Source organism: Anolis carolinensis, chromosome 6 (assembly GCF_035594765.1).
Source record: "Anolis carolinensis isolate JA03-04 chromosome 6, rAnoCar3.1.pri, whole genome shotgun sequence".
NCBI lineage: Eukaryota > Metazoa > Chordata > Lepidosauria > Squamata > Dactyloidae > Anolis > Anolis carolinensis.
In genome coordinates this window covers 86635287-86656959 of record NC_085846.1, presented here as the reverse complement: position 1 = coordinate 86656959, position 21673 = coordinate 86635287, and the positions used below count along the sequence as shown (strand labels likewise).

Sequence of the window (21673 nt, the reverse complement as noted above, 5' to 3'; positions counted from 1 at the left end):
TCAGTCACACTTTCTTTTCTCACTGTGATTAGCAACTAAGCTGAATTAGGGCAGATTTCATGCTTCTGTGACCTCCCCGAGTTCCCGTAAAGAAAAAGGAGAAACACCTGCAGGTAGATGTTTTTCCAAAGAGCTAAAACATTAAAATCCCCAACTACTGTTGAACCAGCTGGGTAGTAGTGATATGCTGGTCAGAGTTAAAGGGCAACACTGCATTCACATGTACAGATTCACTCTCTGATTCAAAGCATTGCTCATTAAATAATTTCTATGCATTACAGTATAAATTGCACATAAAAAGAATCTTCTGCATTGTTGTTTTTTGGTTTGCTCTATCTCAAAAGCATTGAGTTTGTGACAAAATTGCGTAATGGTTTATCAATTTACTCACAAGATGCAAAAATAACTTGCAACACCAATCCATACTAGATATAATACAAAGTCAATTCCTACATCTTTCACAAAAAGCTTGCTCTTTCCATAAAGTTGGATAGATCATATATCATATAAAAGATACAAATACTTCCACATATTCTTCTACTTCTGGTCATAACACTTTTTAACATTGTATACAGCACCATTCTAGTCTTCATGATCTGTTATGTTCTGTCACTATCAATATAGTATTGTGAATATACTGAAGTTGTTTCTACAAACTTTGTTCTCTTATATCAATCAACTTGGTTGGCTACGAGTAGATGAGAGGCAATATACATTTTCCATAGGGACAAACAAGTGGCATCTTGGAAAACCTGATATTGTGGGGTTCCTAAAATAAATGTAAAACAGCTGGTGTTATATCAATGAATACAATAGTTCTGGTGGGCAGTTCCAGCTGTTGTGAATATAAAACCTATGGAAAAATCCTAAAAGACATTTTTCAGCTCAGGACATACAATACTTTGCAGAGGATCTGCTACTGTTTCTATCTAAAATGCAGGTGCACAGATGTTTGAGATGCATTAGGTTTATTATTCATATTCAATTGCTGTTACATTTATTGCTTCATTTATTACCATATTCTACAAGTGTCTCCAAATCTCCTTTAAATTGACCCTTTTACCAAAAACCCAACAGTTCCTCAGCATCATTTTATCACCCACTCCCCAGTGCAGGAGATCTTCTACCTTTAAATGGCGCAATTTATAACACAGAGACAGTAATTAAAAGAAACGGAAAATATTCTCGTTAATACTTTATTAGTGTATTTTTTTCTGAGCTTTTCTGTTCAACAACATAAAGCAAACTCCAAATAAAAACCTAGAGTTTTTAGCTGATCCAAAAGAGAGAAAGAGACCATGGCATTCCAAATTGGTTTTCATTCTTTGTTAAAGAAAAGGGGGGAAATATTGAAAGGACCATTAGGCACACAGTTGACACATACTGTACAATGATATGCATAAGTCATTTACTTCACAACTATATTAAGATGTGCTCTTTAGATTTTGCTCCTTGTAATGTAAGAACCATGCTCATGTGAGCACAGAGAAGTAGGGTTTACAGGGAGTGACAAACCAGACTTTTAAAACAAGTCCTTAGATAATCCAACACAGCAGCAATAACAGAATATATATTGTTGGTTAAGACAGGTTACATCTTTCATCTCAATAGCTTAAAAAGGTCTTCCTCCTCCTTTTAGTTATTCAAATACACATGCGTTACATGAAAATATTGCACTAAAATTAAAACTGAGATTGTAGAATTCATATTTTACTTTTAAAAATTGTTACACATTCTGGTAGCAATTAAAATTAACTGTTTAGTTATAGCAAACACCAGAGGCAGAAGCTCGAGGATGAACCATATGAAATATTCCACCTTACTGTTCATTCTCTTGGAATTAAGGCTAAGTGCATTTTGGTGGACGATGGCACATTTATTTTCAGAGGTTGGTCACAGCATTCACAGGCCAGGACATCCCCAGCTCGATGTGTGCTGTGTTTACACAATCAATTTGGGGCAGGGGCACTTTGAAAGATGGTAACCAGGATGGACAGAGTACAGCCTTCCAGATGTTAGACTACAACTCCCATCATTTCTCACCACTGGCTACAATGGCTCTGGTTTCATGAGAGATGCCATCTTTCTGTAAGTGAATCCCCACCCATAGAAATGATACAGGGGCTACAAATGATAAAATGTGAATGAACAACATGTGAACTATGCACAACTGATCAAGAAGAGACATACAGTTCATGGTTCCTGTCTGTAGGCATGTTCTGGAATTAAATACAGATGACAAAAACCCTGTGTGCAATTGAGATACATTGAAAGAAATTGCCGAGTTTCATTCAACCAAGACTTTAGGAATAGAGAATCAAAAATCCAACAGCTGAGCAGAATCCTAACAATTAATGTAGATGCTCAAAGATAGGAGAAACTATATTTGTTTGATTGACCACTGATCATCCTGGTAGTAAAAACTGAACCAACCTCTCTCTCTCTCTCTCTCTCTCTCTCTCTCTCTCTCTCTCTCTCTCTCTCTCTCTCTCTCTCTCTCTCTCTCTATATATATATATATATATATATATATATCAATTCAAGTTGCTTAAGAAGACTTTATTACAATATGTATTTAGGACTAAAACATTTTCTGTATCCAAAGTATGTAGATTTTGGTGTTTAATTACTGGATTGGGCCAACAATGATATATGCCTACTTTTTACAGAATTCTAAATCTGTCTAGACTTCAAACTGCAAGTGGGGGCACTTGGAATTGAATACTCCTTCATGTAAAACTGGCATACTGAAGAAAAGGTCAGCCATAAACGTTTCTCCTGACATGCCTTGTTTTTTAGTGCAAGGATTTTAAAAAACTTTTGTATGTATCTTTTAATTAAAGACCCCACTTGCAATTCAAAATGGTACAGGTCAGCTCTTGGTATCATTTCAGTAATCATCAGGGCATAGACTGACAATCAAATCAAGGTAAATTTTGAGAACATTTATGTTAACTGTTACAATATTTAAAAATATGGAGAACAGGAAGGAATTGATTCTTCATATCTGTCATCTGAAAATATAATGGTAAACAGAATTACTTCTCTACTTGAAACAAGTAGCCTTTGAAGCAAATGCTTACCGTAATGAAAATGTAAATAATTAAGTTAGAGCACACTCAGAACAGGCATCCCCTGCTTATTTGAAGAGTTAGGGATCAGGGTGCTGTAATGAAGTGAAATAGTTAAAAAGCAGAATCCAGTCGGGGGGGTTTTAGCTTGCCAATGCAAGACTGAATACTAGGAGGTGCTAAGGCAACAGAGGAAAATAATAATAATAATAATAATAATAATAATAATAATAATAATAATAATAATAATAATAATGCTGAGTAAACTGAAAGAAAAGCATGACAAGGTGGTCAAAAAAGCAAACTGGGGGCAAAATTGCAGTAAGTGACTATAACATATATCTGTCAAAACAGTGAAACATTGAAAAATAAAGTTGCTGAAAAGGGGATGCTTGTACTGAGCAGACCATGCAGCAAGAAAGTTAACCAAGTGAGATGTTAAGAGCAGCAAGGTGTGTGTCTATAGACAGCATGTCTTAAACCAGACCTCTTCAACCTGCGGCCCTCCAGGTGTTTTGGACTTCAATTCTTGACCACTGAACAAACAGGCTAAGGCTTCTGAGAGTTGGTTGCCCAAACATCTGGAGGACTGCAGGTTGACGAAGCCTACCTTAAACTGATGCTCTTCTTGGCTACTCCCCTCTTGGATCTTCCTAGGTTTGAATTTATTTCTCCTGAATATAAGTTACTAAAGTGGAGGACCTCAGCTGCAAGACCTTTAGGAACTGCATTTACAACCAAACCTTGCCAATTAAAATCAGAACTCTTTTGAGGAAAAAATATGTTAAAAGTGTACTCTATCTTAGATATTTTCTGAATTTTTCTTTCTCTCTCTCTTTTTAAATAATCACTTGGTGATGGGAGTAAGGAAACTCAGAAAGGGAGATGGTGAGTCCAAGATAAATTAAGGCTAAGCAAGTGTGGTCAATTATTATTTCATTCTCAACTGGACACGTTTGGAAGTAAAGAGGGTAGACGGGAAGGGGGGGGGGCTTTCTGTGTTGAAGAGGTTTATTAAAATTTTACATTATGTAAAAAATAAAAAGATTATTATTTAAAAAAATATTGCAATTGTGTCTCTTATTTTCATATATACACTATGGTGCATTCAGGAATTCACAACTGTTTGCATATTATGACTGTTCACCGAAGTCTGTAAGACTTTCATCTCAGCAAGAAACCAAGTTGTTTTAGCTATTTACCGCTTGAGATGAATATACTTAAGTATGTCTTAGGGGGACTTTTAATGGCATATAATACAATCCTTTTTTAAAAAAAATGTTCTTAATGTCAACAGTGTTTTATTTTAAAATGCTGCTTTCCCTCATCCTCCCACTCTCCAGGTTCCTAATAAATAAATGTGGCAACCTCATATTTTAAACACTGTTCCTTCTCTTTGCTAAGTGCTATTATTAATCTTTTCATTTAAAGGTTATAGGAAGACAACAAAGATTATAAGTGTAGATTAAACCAATACTGCTAAACAAGCTGATTCAAAACCATGTTTAATTTCCTGTACTTCTGCCCTCGCTCAGTGAAAAATAAACTCAACCAAGATAATTTATTTAGTTCAGCTTTAAAAAAAAAGAAAATTCAGGTAGATGATGCCATGTGCAAAATCCATATTACCTCAATGTTTAGTTAGAAAATATAGTTTGGGGGAAATTACAACAGTTCTCAGAGCTATTTATCCCACAAAATGTTTCTTCATGCTAGCTCAAGCTTTTCAGACCCGCTGATTGAGATCTACAAGCCTTGACAGTCATAATGCAAATCAAATCGCACCTGATTCTCACATTGCACAATCTCCCAGTTCCAAGCACAGCAGCCAAATCCTCCATTGCTATCACCATAGTTGTGCTTTACTTATGTCTCAGTGGACAAGGTCTAGCACGTTTTCATTGCTGGCATTCATAAATCCCATCAGGAGTGGAAGAAACAGACATTCTTTTCAGAGCGCGCTAGTTTTCTTCTCAATGTTGCATGAAGATGCACCAAATCATTTAAGACACATGAACCCTGTTCATGGTAGTGGTTGCATTAGAGATGAAGGATGAGAAGGACCACATCTTCTATGGATGCATTAATAATCTTATTATGTGACACTAAAAGACTGGTGCAGAAATAACAGCATGAGAGTTATAAGCCCCAGAGAATCTGCCCAGGTTCTGGGCAAACAGACACCAATGAATAAGTTTGGAGTGTCACCTTTTCTGTAAAAAAGGCGCTTGCGTAGATTGTAGTCTATGCATGTATCGCTGCATTTGTTTTGAATGTGAATGCAGTTTTTTGAAGAGATCAGGAAATCCATACACTGGAAATAAGGTTTCCAAGAAGCCCTCCAGAAAGACATATATCAGGCGCTTATTTAGTTGAGTATGTTGAAACATTTCAAAGACTCGGAGAATGCCTTTTCTTGTTGTCTCAGCACCTAGGATATGCTTCAGCTCATCTAGACAAAGATAACAAAATATGACAGTTCAGTAAAATCATTATCTTCACGTGTATTTGAAATGCAGGATGTTTCATAACGATGGATCCAGTTTCAAAGCAGCATATTGCACGATAATAGCATGTTATAAAAATGGTTTAATGCACATGTGTCAAACTCAAGACCCATGGGCTGAATCAGGCCCACCATGTAATTTTATGTAACCCTCCAGGTACATAAATACATAACTTCTGTATTCCTCATTATTAGACATTATGGCTAGAGCTGATGGGAGTCGTGGTACAGAAACATTCAGAAAGCTGCAGTTTGTTCAGTTTAATCAGGAATGTGGGATTTAAATTTGGATACAAGGCTTATGGATGCAATGTCTGACTTTAAAATTTCCCTAACCTCTGAGCCACAAGTGCTGTTGGGTTGCAATTTCCATTATCCCTAGTCTTCATTGTGAGTAATCAAAAGTGATGGGAATTGTTGTTCAATAACACCTGAGGACCAAAATTGGGTAAAAAATAAAGAGCATTGAAACCATATAAAAATTATAATTGGCCCTCTGTACCCATGGATTCTCCCTCCATGGATTCAATGGCTCTTTGAAGGCAACTATAAGGCCGGTGTAGCCCTCAATGAAAATGAGCTTGACACAACTGGTTTAATGAGTTGACAAGTTACCAAGTTTTACTAACCATTTTGAATCAGAAACAAATCTAAAAAATAACACCACAAATAAAGACTCTCATTGGGCCTTATGGTGAGGAATCACCATCTTGCGAATGATTGAGGCTCGGGGTTGTTTTTGTGCTGGAAGAGGCATTAAACCAATGGAAACTCTATGCCCCACCCTTTCAAGTGGTAAAAGTTTCATTCATGGGCATTTATGATTGCCGAGATATAGCAATTTCATATTAGGTCCATCTTTTTTTAAACCCCATACATTATTAATATGCTACATATAAGGTTCTTTTTCTGCCACCCAGTTGTCACAATTGAGAGCATTCTTAACTCTTCAGGTAGCAATCAATTTAATAAATTTCACAAACCTGGCATTATCCCCAGTAATTTTGTTTTTCCAGCTATTCGTGTTCGCATTCGTATTGCATTGTCTCTGCGGGGAACAGTTTCTGCCAAAATACCATTTGGCCAAAAGGCATCTCTGTAGGCAAACAATTTTACAATGAAAAATGAAAATTATGCCACGGTTACCAGCTGCAAACACTACAGTGTATTTAACACACCTCCACATGCAAGCCCATCTGTATATTGTATTAGACCTTGCCTATACAAAGGCTGGCACAAAAGTCTATTGATGATATTCAAGATTCCTAATTTGATCACAGCAAACCAAAGGACTAGCGCTTTGATTCATGCAGAAAGAAAAGAATATGCCTAATGCTAACAGTTTAACCTTGGCTTAAGACCTACAAAATTAAGCAAACATATAGAAACCAGTCTAAACTTCCTTTTCCCTTCAAAACTGGCCAAGTAATATGGGAACTGAGGAAAAGGGATGTAAACATATTTTAAAAGATTCATTAAACGGAAGATCCTTGAAAGAGTTAATCGGTTAAAGGCAAGAGAAGTAACTGGCTCTAATAAAAATACTCGTTCTCAGCTACAAGCATACATATTAAATATAAATATTGTTTAATTACAGGATGGAGATATACAAACCTGAACCGTTTAACCGCATCTGCTACCTGTTCTGGAGATGTCATCCAATCAACGTGATCAACTATTTTTCTGAAATGAAAGCAGGCTTATAAGTTGGGTCAGATCTAGACTAAGTTGAACCTTAGCTTTATTGCAATTGGGATGAAGGGTGACTCTATACTGCCAAATAGTGCTGGAGCTTCATCAGACTAGAACATAAAAGCTTTACAGCTGGGAGATGAGTTGATATCCAAATCCAACACAATACCCAAGATACCACACTGATTCTATGGAGCTGCTACCATGCTTTCACTTGTATCACTAGATGGCCAGTTTCAAAACTATCGAAGTCAAAGAAGAAAGAACAGATATCAGGTATAGATGGACAGTTTGAAAACATGGACTTCTATTTCACCAATTTAGAAAACTATATTGGAAATTAGGTGAGGTAAGGAGCTGTATGGTATGAACACAAGAAAAGACAGAGGTGTCAGTTGCCCAGTCAAAAAACAATTTTGTTTTTCCTGTGTTTTCTTACACGGGGGTGGTGGCGGAGCTATGTTTTCTGTTCAGGTTCACCAAAATATTACTATTCAGCTTTGTTTAAAATTACATCACATATTAAACTAAAAATTAGTGCTTAAATTGGAAATGCATAGTTCTTCACAAGGACTTCATATAATTTTAAAATATTAGAAAAAAAAACTGGAAGGCAGTACTTATTTATCGTATATCCATGCATTGCTCTGATCAGCTGCTGGAGCAAGTTTTTGATATTCCGTCGTAACCACTGATTTCTCTCCTTTAAATCAAAGATTTCATCCATGAGTAGCAGCATTATTTTGAGAGGAACATTGTCATCCACCTAATAAATTGGGGCAGAAAATTAATTTTAATTTTGTTTCCACAGTCAAGAATTAAACTATTATATAATTAATTGAATGCATGCTATATGGAATTTCAGTTAATAATTACTTCTTAGAAAGTTTACAAGAGATTTTATCCCTTAATGCATTTGCTTATTATAATACAAGCATTATATTTTATATATTGATATTACAATTGTTACATTTATCCTTTTATTTTAAAATTTAATTTTTGTCAATTATATCTATTAAAAATCTACTAACCTTCACCAACTTTCCACATAAGCTTTCAGCAAATGGACCCTCAAAAGTTGCAGACCATTACTTGTTTTAGGGCTTAGATGCTGGTTATCTTGCAAGAGACCAACACTGCTACAATTCTGAATTTTGTAAAATTCATTTTCAATATCTATTTTCCCCAGTTACAATCATACAATACATTAAAAAACCCTAACTGTATAGATTTAATCAATACCAAGAATAAAACAAATATATTTAGGGAAACTTCTCTAATAATTTGAAAAAATGCTAACAATGGGACCATCATCCTGAAGGAGAAAAATGACCGTTTTCTAAAATCATAGCAGTCAGTACACAGAAATAGAAAGTGGAATGCTTTGATGTGGCAAAGAAAAATGTGAAGTGTAGAACAGGTGCAGATATATCACCATGGCAAATCTGCATATAATCTTGGATAATGTTATGGTCCTATCCTCATTAAAGATGAAAGTCCTTTTGAACTTGTTCTTCATATATTTAACCACTATTCCAGCCACAACACTAAGAAACAATTCCACCTTTGGAGAATATCTGAAGTTTGGATGTGTAAGCTTCATCCTCATATTCTTGCACAAAAAACCCCCATTAAGAATCTTAAATCTATGAGGAGTTTCATCAAGGTCTATGACCAAAAAATATGGAGGAGGGTGTTTTTGGAGACATGGACAACTTACATCAAATGCAGTAAATCATTATTAGCAAAGATGATACAGAATTAGTGAAATTACTTAAATATCATATACTAGTTGGGATCCAAAGAACTGCTCAACTGACTTCACATACGCAAGCAGGATTGTATTTATCAAAATATTTTCCCTCATACTATATAGGGAACAGCTTTTAAAATGAGAGTGTCAAAGCAAATTGATATAAAGACATGCAGAAAAGAGGGCTGCTGCTCCAAGAACTGGCAATAGAAAGCATTTTTAAGGATGCCCACAATATTTATCGCATTTTGGAACAATAACAATAATATAATGGATGTGTGCACATACAAACAAAAATATTTTAAAAGTTCACTAATCATAAAAGCAATGCAATAAAACAAACCTAAAATCAATATTTCAATCTCAAATGACCAAACAACCAACTCACATTATCATCAAGGTGTGCTGCAACACGGCAGTGTTTAGGATCAACGTATGTCTTCTGCATTAAAGGAGGCTCCTAAATTCCAAAGAAATATTATTAACAGAAACGTAAAGGTGAAAAAACAATTTACAAACCCACAGAGTCATATAACTCAGTTCAAATTTTGAATGGCACAATTAAAATGTTTTACAAATATAATTAAATTAATAAAAATATTATTTGCAAAATTGATGGATTATATCTTGGTGGAAAGGTTAACTAGCTCAATATTCCAACTTGGATCACTGATCAGTGACATACAGAAAAGTCCAAGAGTACTATATTCATTTATGAGAGTAGAAAAATCTAACTTTTACTTAATCTCATGCAGAAATATTCCATATTTCGAAAATGTTCTGCTAAACTACCTAGAACATAAAAGACTAATATTTTCTAATTTCATTTTAATTCTTTTTTTAAAAAATGGTCTCTTTCTACTTACACTATTGGGCAATTTTACTTTCTACTTTATTTTCTACTTACCTAGAATATAAAAGACTAGTATTTTCAGATTGCATTTTAGTCCTTTTTTAAAAAATGGTCTCTTTCTACTTACACTACTGTGCAATTTTACTTTCTACCTATGCTATAAGTGCATTTCGTTAACATTCATAATGCCCTGTATTGGTAATCTTATAATCTTGTTGTTATACAATATGAACAAAGGAAGGAAGGAAAAGGATAAGAGGGAAACTGGATTATTACACTTGGTTTGCAATTGGCATGCATCCTACTTGAGCTTATTTTAACGTTACATACTTGAAATATTTGTTTATTTTGTAAGATGCATACATGTGTGATAGAGCAGAAGTTGAGTTAGCAATGAAAAGGCTAATGGAATAAGTATATCTTATTCAAGGGTGGGAAGGGGGATTGATGAAAGCAAGGCTACAGGCAAAAGTGGAGAAAAAAATTGCTTCAGACATTTGCTCCCATCCAATTCACAAGTGAACATAAGGAGCATCACGAAAGCCAGGACTGTCCAATCTATATTTGTGCTGAAGTTTATACTTTAGGCCCTGAAAACAGAGCATTTCTTTAACACAGAACAAAACATGGCAGCTCCAGTATGGGCAAGGAATCATATGAGCACTGAAGGCTCTGGCTTTCAACTGGATGTGAAGTGATGGGAGAGACATTGAATTAAATCCAGGTCTTTTGGCAATTTAACTAAGGATTTCAAAGTGGTTTGAGAATGCACCATAGGCTATGTGGACTGCTCTGAACTTCTGAGATAACGAAGACTGAACACGCAAAGTATTTTAGGCCAGTCCTAAATTAGCATTTACTATCTATCTTATGTTTTCTATGAATTTGAAAAAAAATAGACTCTGTAGGATGGTATAGCTGTTAAGACAGAAAGAAAAAAACACAGTAGCGTGGATTGTCCATGGAGAAAATACCTAAGTATGCTAAACATTAAGTTTAAGGAAGAAAGGTATATTTATAACAGCAAATATTATTTTTAAGAAACAGTAAACCCAGAGGAATCCCTATAGCCTAGATGGGCATTTCTTTCGGGGGGGGGGGGCCTTCGGGCCACTCTCTGGCCTTCAGGACCTTCTGTGGTCCATACTAGCCCCCCCCCTCCCATAAGCAAATCACCTTTAGCCATCAAAACCATCAGCAACTAAAGATCTACTTCTATTTTTGAGTTTGCAAGCTGTGAGGTGGGGATGGAGGTCTGCAAACCATTTTTCTTAATATTGGTATATTTCTGGAAGATGTTAACTGGAAGTCCTATTTGTGAATAAAATGCAAAGAAAACAGGGAAGCAAAGTTCTGAAAGACCAAATACTGGACGAAGCAGTTTTGAAAAGATTACAAATTGTAACCTGATATTCAGATAGGACAATGAAACTAATAGAATTGGAATCATGCCTGTGCCATTTACACGAAGAAATACTTTTATATGTGTAATGACATATGTTAGAACTTTTTGGTGTGCTGCAAGGACAAGTTGTCCCAAAGCAAATGTATATAAAATTTAATATTGCATGTCATTGCCTACAAGGCTAACACGCAATTACTATCCCTAAATCCTTGCTTCCATCTCTCTCTCCCTTTTTCTAACCTTGCTTCCTCTTGCTTACCTGCATGAAGACAGAAGACAGATTTGTGAATTTAGAGAGATCAACAACTAATAACAAAGACAAAAATTAATTAATAGGAGCGTCTTTTCTTCCAGATAATTTTGTAATATCCAAAAGAAAAGATAATATTACACAAGTCTGAAGAATAAAAAAATCTTTTTATTGTGGCTACAGCAAGTGTTTACTTTCAAATTTATGGCTACAGCAAGTAACTACTGAATTGTGTTTCCTCATTAAAACCAGACGGTTCAAGTTTGTTGCTCAATCAGTTGGCATATGAAGTCAGATGCAATAGACAATATCCCAAGGATCAACAAGGACAGGACATAGCTAAGTAAGATATTCAGCTTCATAGATTTTCTACTTCTGCTACTTTTTCAGAATAAATTTGGATAATGGATATCTGCTTTTACTTTGAAGTCTGTTATGAATGTATTTTATGTAACACTGCCTGTTCTGTCTTTCCTTTTTAAAAAAGATATGGCCCAAAATGGAACATCGTATGTAATGTCTTTTTTCAGTGTATTCTTACCTTGAAAAATGATTGCTTTATGTCTTGTCCCAATCTTTCTGATATTTTGCCCATGTTGTCTGACATTTTAGTCATTCCCTCTGTCAAGCTGTCGGGGAAGGACTTGACAGCATTTGAAACATTTCTCATAGAGTTACGCAGTGGGTTTACAAATGTGTCCATCTGAAGAGGAAAACATTTACCACGATTGCATAAATCTATGAGGATACGACTACAGTAATCCAGTAATGTGTGTTGAAAATGTCACATAGTTTGGAGAGCAGCAATACAAAGCCATTGTTACAAATAATTTTCTTTGTAAATTTCAAGCATCCATAAGACTAACATGGCCTTCGACATGACACTTGGAACTCAAAGGAATGTCATCAACAGACCATTCCTTTTCCTACACTTGACTTACTCTTTAGACAGTAAATTCCTTACAGCAAATATCTGCTTTTTTTTACTTGCGGTACTGTACAAAGCACCACTAAATAATAAATAAACAAAATATTTTATCATTTTAAACCAGGATAGCACTATAAATTCCAAGAAACAGTGTAAGCACTGCTACTATGGATTAAGAAAAAGGTTTTGAAAGTTCTCCATTTAGAAGATAATATTCCATACTTTGGAAGATCCAAATTAGAGTAGACAAGAAGAGAACATGTCTACAACTGAACTGTCATTTACATCCCTCTAGCAACCAATAAAGTGGATACTGTATTACATTGGGGGGGGAGTATTTAGTCAGATACCAATTATGCAAGTTCTCCCACTTAAAAAGATGAGAGAGGCCTGTAATTGACATCATAGGTAGACTTCAACTATGAGAGACAACATGAGAAAACATATCCAGAAAATCACATTGTCTGATTTTTCACAAATTTATGTGCAAATTATGGTAGAAAATAAGTATTTGGTCCATAACAAAAGTTCATCTCAATACTTTGTTATATATCCTTTATTGGCAATGACAGAGGTCAAAAGTCCTCACAATGTTGGCACACACTGTTGCTGATATGTTGGCCCATTCCTCCATGCAGATCTCCTCAAGAGCAGTAATGTTTTGGGGCTGTCGCTGGGCAACATGGACTTTCAACTCCCTCCAAAGGTTTTCTAAAGGGTTGAGATCTGGAGACTGGCTAGGCCACTCCAGGACCTTGAAATGCTTCTTATGAAGTCACTTCTTCATTGCCTTGGTGGTGTGCTTGTGATTATCGTCATGCTGAAAGACTCAACCACGTTTCATCTTCAGTGCCCTTGCTGATGGAAGGAGGTTTGCACTCAAAATCTCACGATACATGGCCCCATTCATTCTTTCATGTATATGGATCAGTCGCCCTGCTCCTTTTGCAGAGAAACAGCCCCAAAGCATGATGTTGCCACCCCCATGCTTCACAGTAGGTATGGTGTTCTTTGGATGCAACTCAGCATTCTTTCTCCTTCAAACATGACGAGTTGTGTTTCTGCCAAACAGTTCTACTTGGTTTCATCTGATCATATGACATTCTTCCAATACTCTTCTGGATCATCCAAATGCTCTCTAGCAAACTTCATCGGGCCCGGACATGTACTGGCTTAAGCAGGGTCTGGCACTGCAGGATCTGAGTCCCTGGCGGCATAGTGTGTTACTGATGGTAGCCTTTGTTATGTTGGTCCCAGCTCTCTGCAGATCATTCACTAAGTCCCCCGTGTGGTTCTGGGATTTTTGCTCACCGTTCTTGTGATCATTTTGACCCCATGGGGTGAGATCTTGTGTGGAGCCCCAGAACAAGGGAGATTATCAGTGGTCTTGTATCTCTTTCATTTTCTAATTATTGCTCCCACAGTTGATTTCTTCACACCAAGCTGCTTGCCTATTGCAGACTCAGTCTTCCCAGTCTGGTGCAGGGCTACAATTTTGTTTCTGGTGTCCTTCAACAGCTCTTTGGTCTTCACCAGAGTGGAGTTTGGAGTGTGCCTGCTTGAGGATGTGGACAGGTGTATTTTATAGTGATAACAAGTTCAAATAGGTGCCATTACTACAGATAATGAGTGGAGGACAGAGGAGCCTCTTAAAGAAGAAGTTACAGGTCTGTAAGACCCAGAAATCTTGTCTCTCTCATCTTTTTAAGTGGGAGAACTTGTACAATTGGTATCTGACAAAATACTTTTCCCCCCACTGTATGAGATCAGAACACCAATAATCCATACTGCGCCTTTTAACTAGAAAATCCATACTGGTCTAGTCTATTTGCTAGCAATCTATGTTTATCATATGCTATTTTACATTATATGTTTACTTAACTAATAACCTGGGCAAGGGCTTGCTCTGTTCACAAACTGCTATATCCTCTTTTTCTATGTTAATTCAGCATGTATTATCTTTATTTTCATGTCATATATGTAGTTGATCGTATATGAACTTCTGAGATAATCCAAACTGACATTCTTCTGGGGTAGCCATCCAGCATTTCTTAAAATGCTTAATTTTTTTTCACTTGCAGTTAGTTCTCCTGAAATTCATTTCATGACAGAATACGGAAGTTCCTCTGCCTCAGCCAAGACTTAGGAAAGAGGGCAACTTTTCCAACTATAAGGCAATTTATAATAGTGGCAGCATCAAAATGAGCTGTTAATTGACTTATTTGGGAGCAACACAGGATGCAGTTGATGAAAGGAAGGGAAGCACATCCCTATATGCAAGTGCTTGCAAGTGAGTAAGCATAGTATATAGGTCAGACACATAGCAGGTTAGAAAGTATTATCAAGCCTATCCACATATATAAAACCAATCAATTATATTTCAATAATATGGGATCCAGATCCACATTTGCCTGTGACTGCACATTGTAGTGCCACTTATTAGTAAACAGCAGCAATGTGAAGGCAGAGATGCTAAAGCTTGCATGTTCACGTGATTGCCATTTAATAATAACGGCTGCGACTGCCTGCATATTGAACCACTGCAGATACAGTAGGCCCAATGTATAATTAAGCATGGCTATTCTGGCATATGCTAAGACATTTTATGGAGCTCTAATCAGATTGACTTACTGATATCTTGTTTCAATTATTACAATGAACAATATGTGAACCCTCTGAAGATTATTTTGAAGCTATGATTGGTACAAATACATCTGCTAGATTGCTGGGTTTTAACACAGAACGTATCGTTCTAATACTTAAATGATGACAATGGATTTGAAGATACAGTTCTAAGTGCTGGCTTTGATAAATGAAATCTTAAACGTCCTGGAACTGGAAAAACTGCTACCATGCAACCCTACAAACTATTGAGATCTTCTTTAGAAACCTTTCTCAACTTTCTTGATGTTTATGAGTGACATTAAGAGTCTATGGCCCTTCACCCATAAACACTATATGCCAAAAGACAATTGGAAATACTGTTTTCCTTAGCCTTTCATGAGGTTGGATGTTTGATACTAGCATAATCTGTACCACATATATTCTTTTTGATTGGGTTAAGTTTTTTGGTAGTTTTATAATTACTTGTTTTTTTGTTAGGAATCTTTGGCTGAACTGTAACTTGAAAAATTTATATAATCTACGTAACATTTGCTAAATATCTATATTATGTTGGCCATTCAGGGATTTCTGTAGAGTGTGTGTGTGGGGGGGGGGGGGGGGGGAGATCATATATGTATGTCTTTAAAGCGTGACATCTTTGTAAGACAGCAAGGTAATAATTTGTTTAAGGTGGCATCCTCAAGGATTTGAAAATCCTGAAAATTTCTAAAAAATGTTGGTATTTGCTTACCAAGAGAAAAGTTATATATTGAGAAATGACATATAGGTGAGTAGAAAGGAAAACATGCACCCACCTGTCATAGTTAAGATTATATGCTGATTTGACTGCTTTTTTAAAAAAAAAGACTGTAAGAACAAATGAACGGTTCAGTCCCTAAGCTATTACAGAAGCTTGAATAATGGTGGACACAAGTTTTGGCTATTTTTTTTTGTTTAAGCCGTCAAATTAGCATTAACTTCTTAAAAACATATAATAGCAATCTATACTTAGTTTATAATAAGGAATCATCAAGTCAAAATTGACAACTGAGCATTTAAAAATCTGCAAAGCGACCTATTCCAAGCACAATGGCTGAAAAATCCACTCTGACAAAGGGCTGTATTCAAAAGTTTTGCATTTAGTTCCTTTGATTCTTTCATACAAAACAGATTCAAAGACGACTCTTAAAGGGAGACATGCAATCTCTCCTTTGAGCAGGTGGATGGAAGTCATGAAGCATGTGGTGTCTGAAATGGGCAGACGGTTTTGGGGTAAATAAAAGGAAAGGGAATAGTAACAATTTTTAAAATACTTTACACTTTAGGGCTGACTGTGCTTTCTAAAATATTTTGTACTGCAAGCAATCTGTTATGTAAATCTGGCTTCACTGACAACAAATATATGCATTTATTTCAAATGTTCTCATCTGCATACTGACTTTAAACCAAGAGGTCATTCGCACATGGGATGAGCTTTCTCATCTGGAAATCAAAAATCTTCCCTAAACCCAAACTTTTTCAGACGCATTTCAACCTATGGGGAAAGGGGGCCAGCCACATGTCAAACATTTGTTGAGTTTCTCCTTTATAAGCCCTAATGTGGAAGAAGAAGAAGAGCATGAAGTAAAAGGGAACTCTATTTACACAAGGCCCCTTTAAAGAGCATACCTCCCAGATGCATCCAAGCTCACCTTACACCCAGCTAATGGTAGGAGTGAAAATGAGCATGGGGCAACACCATTAGCCACTGCCAGTATCCAGTCAAGACAGAGAACTGAAAAAAAAGCTTAGAAAGATTTCCCTCTCATTTCTTGAATACTTTGCTAGAGAGTGGAAGTGTGCTGTTCATAGCCTGAGAAGCATCTGGGAAAACTGCTTTTTATACAGGCTCTGCGTAAATGGAGTCTTCCCCTATCTTTTTCTTTCCCCTTCAGGATTTCTTGAGGGAAAACTTGCAGGCACCCCCTTTCCCCATCTGTAATGCAATTACAGGCATTCCAAAGTTCCCACCCCTCAAATCCCCCAACCCTTTGGTCCCAAACATTTCAGAGAAGAGAGACTCGCTTACATTAAATATAAATATGTTTAGGTTGCAACTGATTCAAGGCATGATTATAGTATCACATCTATTCTTGAGGCCAGCTAGACAACAGACGCCAGTCTTACCTTCCGAGCAAAATCTCCCTTTCCTTTACTGTACGCTTTATTTTCTAAGAAGTCATACGCATAGTGTGCTAAAGCAGGATAAGCTTTCATCACCTCAGGAGCTAGCAAAAGCTAAGAAGAGATGCAAGTAATTTCATTTAACATTTAGAAAGATTAATACTTTGGTTTCAATGATAAAATATATGCAACAAAATATGGTACAACTAATGCAGGATGCTTTTAAACTAATTTTGATTGCTGCCATTCCAGTTATTACTGGAAGCCCTTATGTTTAACTTTTTCCAAATGCCAGTAAAATGCTATGTTTTTAAAAATCTCCAAACCCTTCCTGAGTATTCTAAGGAATATTGATTCCAAATGATATGTCTTGTATTATATATTTGCTAGGAAACTAATAGGGTAAACAATATTTAAAGGTAGTAACTACAGCTGTATATAATGTAAGAAATCTAATTAGATATACATACTCAGCCATGCTATATATTACCAGAAGAATTATTTGATTTTTTTCCTAGCATTCAACGTTTCATTTCCTACTTGAGTAGAACTTAAGGCAGCTAATATTTAAATAATGTAATTAGCAAGTATTTACTGAGCAATAATTAAAACGATTGAACCTGCCACCCCCCTTCCCAACATAAACAGTCTGGTGAAAATTAAAACATCAGAATTAGCTGAAAATATTGTGGCTACACATGACCAAATTTCTTTACTTACTACAAAGGCAAAAAACAGAAATGAACCTTCCACAAAGACAGATTCACACCTAAGGAGCAGCTAGAAACAAATCTCATGCATAATCCTAGTATTTCCATCACTTTTTAGAATCAGGAGCTGATGATATGGCATGAAGCATACAGTCAAAACAATTTGAGGATATATAGCTAATATCTGATGTGTGACAGGAAGCACACTTGTAATTAAAGCAGATGTTCTAAAAATTATATACACAGCAATAACTATGAACATGTGCTTTATTCTGGACAAAATGAAACTTCTGAAGAATATTCGAAGGAAATTTCACAAAGAGGGCATTGTAGCAGCTACATATCCCTGTGGTTAGGTTCAATTTGTTTTGAACATAGGCAGCCTTGCCCATTTCTGTTAACTGAACAAGGCCAGGTTCAGTACATCATATGCTGTTTGTTTCCTCTCAACTGAAATTGTGAAACCAAACCAGATCTTGATAGAAGAAATATACACTCAAATTCCAAACATACAAATAATTTAGATGATAAATCTTTATACCCCCAATCTATGCTTTATGGTTTATGTATAACCAAGGTATACTTAAAACAATTCAGGCACTGAAACTTTACTAAGCCATGAATTTTATTGCATTTTCCAATAGATGGCAGGCTTGAGGATAGGAGAAAAGGATGTGTAAATCAGACATACATTCTTTTTCAAAATCCTGAATATGACAACATACCTGCAAGTATGCATTTAAATCCTTCTTTCTTTTTTCTAAAAAATCTCTATCCATGTTATTGAATGTTTTTTTACCAGGCAGCTTCAATAAATTTGCTAAATTTTCAAACTAGAGAAAAAAATCAAATTGTTACATATTTTTTAAAAATCTATACACTAGACCATTTATCTATTTAATAGTTTTAGTACCTATTACAAAAGTAACATTATCAATTTCTTACTTACGGTTAAAATAAAAATCCCCTATTCATGTCATTGAGTTCAATACTCACAATGCAACCTAAGAAACTGGTTCTTTGTATCCCTCTTCAATATCTGTTATTCACTGTGGAGCAATCTGTTTCTGAACTGAATCCTATCTAAAGTTGAAAGTGTGAGCTCAGTGTTGAAAGTGTGAGCTCAGGCAATACAGAAGAGAGTTTCAATGCATAGAAAGTAGATGGCTGGAAAAATGTTATAGTCCAGCTTTCTCTGAAGAATGCTCTTCTCCCATGTATGGAAAAAAAATCTTTTTCTACACAGAGGAACATTTCAGTGAAACTAAATGTTCAAAAAACCTTTAGTGCCATTCCCTGTTTGTTAAAAGTGGCCTGCAATATCAGATATTAAGCAAAAAGGAGCCTGATCGTAGTGATTCATCTGAACTAGTAATGTATCCAGAGTTTAGTTCTGGAGAGCATGGATGAATGTAACCTTTTTTGACTAGTTATAATCCACACCCTAATTCATGCCCACCTTATTAATTAGTTTAGTCCATATGTACCATTATTGCGAACACAGAGCTGGACTCAATTTCAAAAGCATTCAAATTCGTTCATTTCAGGTTAACCGCATAGGTTAACCATGGCCAACTAAAATCAAAGTGAGAATGTGTTCTGCTTCTTCCACACACAATAATTAGAGGCAGATCTTACTTGTTCAGTGATCCTCATGTGGAAGTCATGGAAGTCACTGTAGCGACGATAGGTCTTCCATACTTCATCACCATTTGGAGTTCGACGGCGAACAGTAATAGCATATAGCGCATATGTCTTTCCATGGTCATTACAAACTCCTGCCACAGTATATGGGTCATAATCAGCATAGACTAGCAATTTAAAATAAAAAAATGAAGAGGAAAAAAGAGACACAGAGAGAGGAGGAAGACGAAAGGGCAGAAGAAAGATGAAATGAAAAGATGTTTGAAATGGAAGAAGAGTGAAGACAATATGGGCATGTAAATGGCCTTTTCTGTGTAAACATTTTTGGAAGCAGCATACTATAACCAAATGCTTCAGCTTTTTCTAGTCCAGAAGCTGAACAAAACTATGCTTATGAAAAACCCTTATTAAGAAAGAAATGTATACTATAGCCAATTAAAAGTTGGCTTGGGTTAATAATAATAATAATAATAATAATAATAATAATAATAATAATAATAATAATAATAATGTTGGCTTGGATATGCGTAGCTGGTGGGGGCAGTAGATGCTTCTGGTGGATTTGAAATTCTATTAGTTTTTGAAGAAAGAGCCATGTTAACTCTTTTGCTGCATAAAAAGGGGGGCAGGGGGCATGTTGTCATAGGATGTCTACATCACTTTGGTGTTCCTCAAGAATGATGGATATCATACTCCTCCTTGACAGTGCTGTGCAAGTGGCCATTTTGGCTACTCATGTGATGCTGCCTTTTTCCAAGCTCAGAACCAAAATATTAGGATGAAGATGCTGTTCAGTGTCCTGTTTTATAAATTCAATTCTTTAAAAATATCCTTCCAAATTATAAAGGGAACCCCTAAATGTAATACATTAAAATAACTGTTAGAAATAAGTGAAGATGAGTGTTAGATGTGGAAAAAATTATATTCTGATGTAGAACATGTGCTGCAATGCAATTTAATGATGATGCTACTATAGAACAAGTATAATGCTAAATTATGTACAAGTTTTAGGAACTTGTACGACTACATAACATTTTATTAACCCAAAGAAACACAATAATTATATGGTTAGATTACAAAGAACAGAGAAACCAGTTCCATTAGTGCAAGGGGTTTATATATAGAACACTTCCTTTCCTTAAAAAAGCATCCCATTAATGCTACCAAAGAAACTACTTTTGAGTGTAAGTCAAAAAGGGGAGAAAGTCAAATTTTAATGATCCAGACCAAGCTTTTTCATAAGCCTATCCAAATTTTTGTGGGGAGTCTGTTAACTCAGGCCAACAAATACCATGAAGGGAAAAATAGTTTCATAGTTTCATATGGAAGAATGAATGACTACAGTGTTAATCAAGGTTTACAAAGCTATCAAAAGCTTGTGAAGAAAACTCAATGAAGCATGAAGCAAATTATAAAAGAGAAAAAGGAAGTGTCCCTATTAAACTCACCAGTATCTGAAATATATGCGTGCAGTTGTATGGACTCATCAGCAGGCACATTTGTAAGGTCGTCCAATGACTAGAAGAAAAATACTCAAAGTTATAAATTCTAGTGTAGAAAAGAAAGATGGTGTACATTCTAAAATACTAGAAGTCACAGATCAAGTAATGGCCTTTCTTCTTTTAGAGTCTTCACTTCTTTAAGTTATCAAATGACATGATCATACTTACATTTCTTCGTGCTGGGAAAAATGAATGAGAGGAGGGTTTCCTCTAACTAACAGCATTAGAAAATCATTCAACCCTTTTTCCACAAAATGACAGCTTTCATCAAAATTACTGCAATCCACAGTTGTTATTTAGCTCATAAAAAACCCCACAAACATTGCTGATCGTATTTACACATCACATCTAGCTTGGCATTATATCCAACAGTCTAGTCTAAACAGTACACCAGGCATAATTTAACAGATATGTTAGGCTTTAAGAGTGAACAAGGTAGGTATTACAGACCAAGTTAGGTTAGTACCATTTGTCTATAAGAATGCTGAAAACTTACCAAGTTAATGCTTCCTGTAGGAGAACCATTAAATGATTCTGCCAAGAGAAAGGGAGGATTGTTATTTAAAATATAGAAGTTTGATCAGCTTAATAT

The 21673-nt window shown here is 35.7% G+C and overlaps 1 protein-coding gene across 4 annotated transcripts in view; it reads right to left on the bottom strand.

Annotated features, from left to right (window-relative positions):
- Positions 1-1180: 1180 nt before the first annotated feature.
- Positions 1181-21673, bottom strand: part of snx13 (sorting nexin 13) — a 79489-nt gene continuing 58996 nt past the window's right edge. For 2 of the 4 annotated variants that reach the window (XM_008112618.2, XM_062958051.1), the window contains exons 16-26: positions 21578-21615; positions 21028-21097; positions 19574-19746; positions 18661-18768; positions 17229-17339; positions 12072-12233; positions 9411-9482; positions 7890-8035; positions 7192-7260; positions 6561-6673; positions 1181-5523 (exon numbers count right to left, since the gene is read on the bottom strand). In XM_008112618.2, the coding sequence (XP_008110825.1) occupies positions 5276-5523; positions 6561-6673; positions 7192-7260; positions 7890-8035; positions 9411-9482; positions 12072-12233; positions 17229-17339; positions 18661-18768; positions 19574-19746; positions 21028-21097; positions 21578-21615 (1310 nt within the window). In that variant the 3' untranslated portion in view covers positions 1181-5275. The remainder of the gene's footprint in view (positions 5524-6560; positions 6674-7191; positions 7261-7889; positions 8036-9410; positions 9483-12071; positions 12234-17228; positions 17340-18660; positions 18769-19573; positions 19747-21027; positions 21098-21577; positions 21616-21673) is intronic. The other 2 variants (XM_008112621.2, XM_016994359.2) reach the window with 2 other exon arrangements.